The 8,220-nt window shown below is 61.3% G+C and overlaps 1 protein-coding gene across 1 annotated transcript; it reads left to right on the forward strand.

Annotated features, from left to right (window-relative positions):
* The first annotated feature begins 2,155 nt into the window (after window positions 1–2,155).
* On the forward strand, window positions 2,156–4,521 carry BMP15 (bone morphogenetic protein 15). The gene is made up of 2 exons (XM_071757920.1): window positions 2,156–2,718; window positions 3,260–4,521. The coding sequence occupies exons 1-2, from the start codon at window positions 2,397–2,399 to the stop codon at window positions 4,033–4,035; spliced, it is 1,098 nt and encodes a 365-aa protein (XP_071614021.1). The 5' UTR covers window positions 2,156–2,396; the 3' UTR covers window positions 4,036–4,521.
* Window positions 4,522–8,220: the final 3,699 nt, after the last annotated feature.

Below are 8,220 nucleotides of genomic sequence, written 5' to 3' on the forward strand. Positions count from 1 at the left end.
GGCTGCCACAATCCGTTCAGCACGTCACAGTTCAGCCCGGCATAGTTTCGCTCAACACAGCATGGAATGGCCTAGCATCGTGGTGAGCATCGTCCAGTGCAACTCAGCTCACCATGACATGACACAGGGATGGCATGGTTCAGCTCAGTACAGCATGGCACAGCCAGGGCCTGACTTGTTTTGCCTCCACTGGGCCTGGCCCAGTTTCACTCAGTGAAAGGCTGACCAAGACAAGAAAAGCTGGTGTGGCCTGGCTCAGCATACCATGTCCTGGCCTGGCTTAAATTTGCCTGTTACACTTCAGCACAGCATAACCCAGTTTGGCCCAGTACAGTATGGTGCTGCCAGAGATAGGCACCAGTAGTGCCAGCTCAGCCTGGCACAGCTTGGCATAGCTCAGTTTGGCAGTGCTCAGGCGGGTGTGAGGGGGCCTGCTCGGGTGTCATGGAGATGATAAGCACTCCCGCAGCTCCCTGGGGTGGAGGGCTCCTCAGGCAGCCCACCCCAGGCTGGTGCCCTGAGTCCCGCTGCCCGTGGGCCAGCATGTGCTACCGACTCCTGCCTGTCCTGCCCATTCCAGCCTCCACCCTGTCCTGCCGGGCACCCCGGGGCGTGCGTGGCAGTATGGCCGTGATTCACGCCCACTTTTCCCCACCCCAGGTCCCGAAGGGGTTGCTGTGTGCCTTTGGGGAAAGTGGGGCAGGGGAAGGAGGTGGCGGGTAGCAGCTGGGTGCGGTGGGAGTGGATCGGCGCTGGTTCCCGGGGGAGCCCGTAGTACCGCTCCTCCCCTTCCCGCCGGGGGCCCGGCTCTTACTCATCTCCTTCCCAGACAGCACAGCTGCCCCGGAGGGCAGCCCCAGCTGCCCGAAGGCTGGACGGGCTCAGGGCTGCGGCACGGGAGGGTGCTTGATGTGCCGGGCTGGCGAGCTGCACGCGAGGCTGCTCAGCCCCAGCGTAGGGAGGGTCCCTCGAGTTTTTCTGGGCAGCCCCTGTCCACCGGCGCCTGCTTTGAACCATGGCCAGCTCATGAGCCTTGTCCTTGTGCTGAGGGTGTTCCAGGGCATGGGGGTGGGACGATCCCCCCCGGGCAGTTCGTGTCTCTGGAATCCACTCAGCAGTGATGCATGCACATCCTACCCCCACCACAGCCTCGACATGTCCACCTCTGGCCCGACTCCTTCTCTCCCTGTTGCCTTGCCTCCCCCTTGCTGTGCCCCCTAGTCGTATCCGGCCCCTGACATGCCCAGACTTTTCCCAGCCTCCACAGGTCTTGGCTGCCCCTGTGCCCTTTCCCGAATCAGTAACCAGGGCTGCCTGGCCAGGCATGAGGGTTCTGCGCCCTGGCTCATCACGTGGCCTCATACCCCATTAAGCACCGTACCCCCCTCCCCCGGCACCCTCCACATCGCCTCCAGGCCCCTACAGCAGCGGCGGGCTGGCATGGGGAAGGGTGGGTGGGCAGCACCCAGGGCAGGGCAGGCACCAGCACACACCCCAGGCTCCCCCGATGTCCCTCTGCCTGCACTGGTGGCTCCTAACCTGAGCGTCCAACCCCCCCCACCCCACTCCTCCCTTCTGCTGGGCACTGCCTGGAGCAAGCACCACAGAGCCATGCAGTGGCACCAGGGCTAGGGGCAACGCGCCATGTAAAGGCAATGGCTCATGCCAGTGGGAAGCTGGGCATCACCCTCACAATCTCTTGGCCTTGGCCAGGTGATGGGACAACCAAGCCTGGCAAACTGTGGGCATGGTGATGCATGTGGCATGTGTGCACTCAGCATGCCGGGGCCCTGCTGCCCACCCACGTGCCTCCGTGCCACGGTCCCTGGGATTGACACCCATCTCTCAGCCGGGTAAAGTGAGGCAGTGAGGAGTTTGGCTGTACCGCAGGGTCGGGCTGGAAGCAGACCCCGAGAGTCTGTGCCACCTCTGGGCGGCTCCTGGCCCTTTAAACCGTGATTGAGGCCGTGCCTTTAAAATAGGCTCTGGGGGCGGGCCCCCTAACCCTGCAGGAGGAGGCTGGCCAGGAGCAGGTGGGCTGAGCGAGCTGGTTCCTTCCACTACTTCACCCCTACCCCGGCATCTTTACAGTCCCTGTAGCCAGGCTTCTGGCTGGCTGGCTTTGTCTCGGTCTGGGTTTTAATCTGGAATTTTCACCCTTTTCTGTGTACGGAGCCCCTCATCTTTCTGTTCCTGTGCAAAACTGAAGCAGCTGGCATGGTTGTCCTGGCTTGATAGCAGCTAGCAGCACCCTGGGGTCTCCTTTTGTTGGTGCCTTCGACCAGCTCTGCCTGTCTAGGGAGAAGTATGGCTGCAGGCTCCTCTTAATCCTTCTGCCGGCCAGCCCCACCTTGCCCTCCTCACCCGTCCGTCCGTCCGTCCCCCTTGCATCTATCATGGCTTTGCTCCATCCCTTCACCAGCCTCCTCCTCCTCCTCGCTGTGCCCCTTTTGTGGGCTGCAACCCAGTCCCCGCTGCCCCCCAGCTCCCTGCCTGCCGCCGCCCCCCCGCTTCCCCTCCTGCAGGTCCTGCAAGTGCGGGCACCGGGCAGCCGGGGTTGGCGAGCGGGGCCAGTGGGCGGACAGCCCCTGCACTACATGCTGAACCTGTACCGGCGAGTGGCCGACCGGGAGGGGCGGCCCCGCCACGGCCGCAGCCTGGGCACCAATACTGTCCGCCTGGTCCGGGCCACCTCCCACGGGGGTCATCCCTGGGCAGGTAAGGAGCAGGCAGGTACCGAGGGAGTACAGGGCCTAAGTTGAGTTGGTGGGGTGAGCTTGAGCCTTGGAGGGGGGCTAGGGTGTGGGTGTCTCTGCGTGTGTGTGTGTCTGTCTCTGTGTACCTTATTCCCCCTCCTTGCAATAGCCCAGCTAGGGCTGACATCCTGCCAGGCTGCCCTTGGCCATGGAGTCCCCCTGGGCAGGGGTCCCAGTCTCTCCCTGCCTCAGGGGTGATATGGTCAAGGGCATCACTGGCTCCACATTCACGCTTCACTTCCCATTTTGGCTGATGCTGTGCCAGGCCAGGGGTGTTGGGCTGGGTGTTCCATTTGCTCTTTGCCTTTCCCCCTGCTGTTGAGCCATGGTACATGGCTGCTTCTTGCCAAAGCTCCCACCTCATGCTAGTGCATGTGGCAGTTCTGGGCTTCAAGTGTAGTGATGCTGTGCCTTGAGGGCTACAGCAGCACCTGGGGAGAGGGCTGTGCTGGTGCAGTGCCTGCTATGCCTACAGGGGGGCACTGACTACTGCTTCCCCACAGGTCGCTGGTACTTGCAGCCACTCACCTACCACCTGGAGGGCCAGCCAGAGGCCGAGCACCTCCTCCGAGCCACTGTGGTCTACCTGCCCAGCCTGCCGCTGGCCCACGGTCACCTCCTCTGTGCCCTGGAGCTGGTAGCCACCAGTGAGGCACGTGGGGCACTGCTCAGCCCTACCTCCCGCCCCCGCCTTGGCTGGGCCGAAGCAGATGTCACCCCGTATGTGGTGCTGGGGAATGGCAGCGTAGGCAGCCTGGCGCTGCGGCATATCTGTGTGCACGCCAGCCGGGCGGGGGACCGCGATGCCCCGTTGGCACCCAGCCAGCCCTTCCTCCTCCTCTACCTCAATGACACCCGAGCTGGACTGGCACCTCCAGCAGCAGAGTCCTACCGTCATCGGCGTGACACGGGGACTCTGGCCCATGACCTGCGTGGCTACCTGCAGGAGCAGGGAAGGGAGAAGAGTGACTGCTCTCTGCGGCCCTTCCCAGTCAGCTTCGCCCAGCTGGGCTGGGACCACTGGATCATCGCTCCCCACCGCTACAACCCACGCTACTGCAAGGGGGCCTGTCCCCGCCTGCTCCGCTATGACTACCACGCGCCCAACCATGCCGTGGTGCAGAGCTTTGTCCATCAGCTGGTGGATGCCAACGTGCCCCGGCCCTCCTGTGTCCCCTACCGCTACAGCCCCATCAGCGTCCTCATGATTGAGCGTGATGGTGGCATCCTCTACAAGGAGTATGAGAACATGATCGCAGAGTCCTGCACCTGCCGGTAATGCCCACTGCCCTGGCTCTGCCTGTCCCTGCTGGGTCTGGACTTGTCTTGCCTGGGCTTGGTGATTTTGTTGCCCCTCCCTGCACAGCACTGCTCTACGGGAAGGTTTTACAATGGCACTTTTATGTAAATTGTAGGTTTTTAAAGGCAGGAGCCTGTGCTGGGACAGTTGTCCCATGGCATCTGTCCTTCCTGCAGCCCCACAGCTGCTGCCTGATCTTTGGGGGGCAGGGAGGGTTTGGCCCAATGCTTCTAGAGAAGAGCTGCATTCATGCACTGGAACACTAAGCTCTTAGGAGGTGTCTGGGAGTCTCCTGGTCGAGCCAGAGCAGGGAGGACAAGCAGTCCAGGTGTCTTTGTACTTGGCACCAAGCTGTCAGTATCAGTGGCAACCCTGTCCATGGGGCTCCTTCCCTGCTCACATGCACCCCATCCTGTCTAGTCCCAGCTGCACTGGCATTTCATGGGGCTGAAAACTGTGCTGAGGGAGGTGGGAAAAGCCGCTCTTCTCTCCTCTCCTCTCCTCTCCTGCACTTCTGCTATGGCGGGGTGTGAAAACAGGAGGGACCTGAGCTGCCAGCTCTGCTCCCAGTACCCCGTGCAGTGGCCGGTACTGCCTGCACTGGGCTCTGCCTTCCTGCTGCTTCCTCTGACACCCCTGTCCTTCACCTCTGTGTCTTGCCCTATAGCAGGGCAGGGGTCTCGCCCTATCCCAGGGGTCAGACCCCGTATGAATATCCTCTTTCTTTCTTGAACACTTGCTGTCCCATGGGGCTTGGGCTCTGCAGAGCTCCTGGCCTGTCCCTGCTCCTGGAGGGGTTGGCCCCCCTCCCAGCATCCCTGCCATTGGCTTTCCTCTATTTATTGATGATGGTGTAAATAAATAAATTGATGGATTTTGCTAAAGACCATTTTGGCTGTTCTTGCTCTTTCCCTGAGATGCAGTGAGCATCTCCTGGGACAGCTGACATAGACTGCAACACCGTGCAGCCCCAATTGTTCTTATTCTGGAGGGGATGGGTGCTGTTCACTTCTGTGTGTAAGGGGTAAATTCCAACAGGAGCTGGGAGAAGAGGGACCTCTGGAGCACAGACCTCCCCTGGGGCAGAGGGGACCAGGTGTGGTTGTAGGCAACTACCTCAGTGGGACTGGGGACAAGAGGTGCCCCCACATGCTTCTATTAGGGGCAGCTGCTGGGGTACCATGAGATCTCTCTGTCTTTGTCTGTCCTGGCATTTGGCAGACAGGGTTATTTTGGGAAGATGTCTGCAGATGAACTTGCCTGTTCCTGGGCAAGATGCTCTGTGTTTGCAAAGCTGGGGCAAAGTTCCACTTTGAGCAGCAAGGCATGGTAGTCAGCTGTAATACTTGTCCCTGCTGCTTGGTGACACTGCCACCTTACACCTGGAAACTGCTTCCACTTCTTGTATTTTTGCCTCACCCCACTTACCCCATCTGTTATTGCTGGTCCAGGCTCTGTGCGGACGTTCCAGCCCTTCCTGTGGGTGCTTGCCATGGGGCAGGGTGCTGCCAGCCCCCATCTCTCCCTAACCTACCAGCCCCAAAGTTTCCCTCCCATCCTGTCAGACCTAGAATCTTCAGAGTCCTAGGCTCCGCTCCCACCCCTTGTCCTGAGTTGGCTGCATCCTGGCCACTTCCAGCCAGGAGGCTGTGCCATAGGGAAGCAGCTGCTATTTTAGAACCTGGCAGACCTTCCCCGAGGGAAAGATTTTTCCCTTGTCAATCATTAAGTGTGTGGTGTTGACTCATCCAGCCAAGTGATGACGAAAGGGATGGGAGCTGGACGCGCTTCTGTCCCTGGACACCTCTGGATGCCAGGGGCAGCATTCCCACCTCAGCCCTCTGTGGCCTGCTGGGCTCCTGGAGATGGAGGGGACTGGGGTTTGCTGTCCCAGTCCTGTCTGTCCCAGTCCCAGGCGCTTCCAGGGGGCCAGAGGAGCTGCAGTTCAGAGGAAGAGCTGCTGTCCCTGGCTGACCCTGGCACTGTGCCTGGTAAGCACCGAGGCTGCTAGGGCACAGCATGGGGGGGGTGTGGGGGCCTGGTGCACATCGGGGGGGCTCTTCCCACGGGTCCCACAGCCCTGCAAGCCCCTCAGGCACAATCTGGCACCCCACCGGCACCAGCCCTGAGGTCAGCATCAGGAGCCCCAGATCTGGGGACGTGTCCCCACTCAGCACTCTGGCAGGTGTTCTGACCTCTGAGGTGACACCGGGCATAGCACAGAGGCACTGGCTGTGGAGCTCACCCGGCTGTGGGGTGCAGCTGCCCCTCAGGCACGCTGCTGAGGCTGTAGCTGGAGGCAGACAGTGATGTCCAGGCAGAGGTTCTAGCAACCCCTATCCAGGGTGGAAGGTGGGTGACAAGGGGCTGTCCTGCCCCTCAAAGATATGTGCAGGGCTATGGCCTGGGAGGAGCAGTACCCAACATAGACATCAGACAGCCAGGTCATCAACACCATGGCAGCCTCATCCCCCATCACACCAGGCATCAGCCAGGGTGACAGGGACAGTGGGGTCCCCCCTGCTCCCCAGGGTACTGCCACCATCCTGGTGCTGCTCCTCTCTGCCCTCCTGCTTCTCCCCAGCTCCCTCCAGGTGGGTTTGGGCATGGGGGGCAGGCATAGGGGACCAGGAGGCTTGGCACCCCTATTCCTGCCCCATCCACTGCTCTGGGTACTGCAGCAGCCCCGAGGGTCAGGGGCACAGGCAGCCCCCCAGCTCCCCTGCATGACACCTTTCTGGACAATGGTTGGCAGCAGACCCCTGGGTGTCCACTGCCGGCACAGCCTCAAGTGTGTCACCAGGGTCTGTGGGTGAGTGGGCACCCCTACCTCTCCCCCCCATCCTCCCCCACTCATACCAGTCTGTCTCTCTGGGACCCCTCACATGTCTCCATCCCCATAGTGTCTCCTGGCCTGGGACACCCCTGCATGTACCTCAACAACTTCAGCTCCGGGGCCTCACAAGTACTCCAACACCCTCTGCCTCCTCATCTTTGGTTCTCTTCCCTGGGATACCCCCATTCCTATGTTACTCTCCACCCTCAGCGCAAGGACTTTCTGTGGACCCCAGTACCCAGTTTTGTGCAGTCCCAGTGTCTCCCAGTCCTGATGCTCCCAGTTCCAGTGCTCCCAGCCATGGCACCCCTGTGGCTGAGCCCTAGCAGAACCCAGTTTTGTCCCCACCCTGGATGCTCCCAGGAAGGGGATGCTGCCCGCTGTGAGTCCCTGGCACAGCGCTCCAGTCTGCTGTGCCCCACCACAGTATGAGTGCTGACAGCCACCAGCAACCGAAGGGAGGTGACAAGGGTGAAAGGGGATGGCAGACCTGCATGTGCCTGTGGTGGCACATGGCCCCTGTAAGCTCTGGCCTTCACCTGATGGGTGCTGAGTCCATCACATCACCCACCTCTCCTCCTTTCCCCAAGTGAATCCTTAGGGAGAGGGATGCTGGGGTCAGTGGGACTTACATGTGTGTATGTATGTCTGTGCATGTATAGGCATAAGTATGCATGTGTGTGTACATATGCAGATGTACATGTGTACATCTGCTCTTGTCTCTGTATGTTCATAGGTACATGCGAGCATGCACCACGTGTCTGTGTGCTGCATGCACATGGAAGTGCAGGAGCGTGGATGTGTGCACAGGCGTGTTCACACGTGTGTGTACGGACGCGTGTGCGCACTCGTGGCTCTGCCTGTGCACACGTGCTGGTGGAGGTAGGTGTGTGCGTGTCCTTGCCTCCATCTGTGTATCCACAGCTATGAACGTCTATGTCTGTGTGTCTGTCTCTGCACCCACCCCAGCACGTGCGTCCATTTGTCCATCTGTGTGCACGCACTGCCATACGCATTTATGCATCTGTCTGTACAATCCCACACCGGCCCGTGTGTCCGCGTGTCCGCGCGTCCGCGTGTCGGTCCGCAGGCGCTCCCTGCTCTGTGTCCCCCGTGTCTGCCCGTGTCCGCGGGCAGTGCTGCGCAGCCTCCGGCCGCCAGGGAGCACCGCTCCGCCCCACGGCTGCGGGTCCTGCTCGCTCGGTACCGAGCGCCCCAGGGCCGTGCCGGGGCGGGGCGGCTGCGAGTCCCGGGCCAGTGTGGGCGGGGAGGCCGCTGCCGGGGCTTGGCAGGGCGGGGCAGCGAGCGGGTAGTGCTGCGGGGCGGGT

The sequence above is a fragment of the Heliangelus exortis genome, chromosome 14, assembly GCF_036169615.1.
Source record: "Heliangelus exortis chromosome 14, bHelExo1.hap1, whole genome shotgun sequence".
Classification (NCBI taxonomy): Eukaryota; Metazoa; Chordata; class Aves; order Apodiformes; family Trochilidae; genus Heliangelus; species Heliangelus exortis.

Coding starts and splice junctions, on each gene's coding strand:
- BMP15 (XM_071757920.1), top strand. CDS start 2,397: ATGGCTTTGCTCCATCCCTTCACCAGCCTCCTCCTCCTCCTCGCTGTG. Junction 2,719..3,259: donor CGGGGGTCATCCCTGGGCAG/GTAAGGAGCAGG, acceptor GCTTCCCCACAG/GTCGCTGGTACTTGCAGCCA.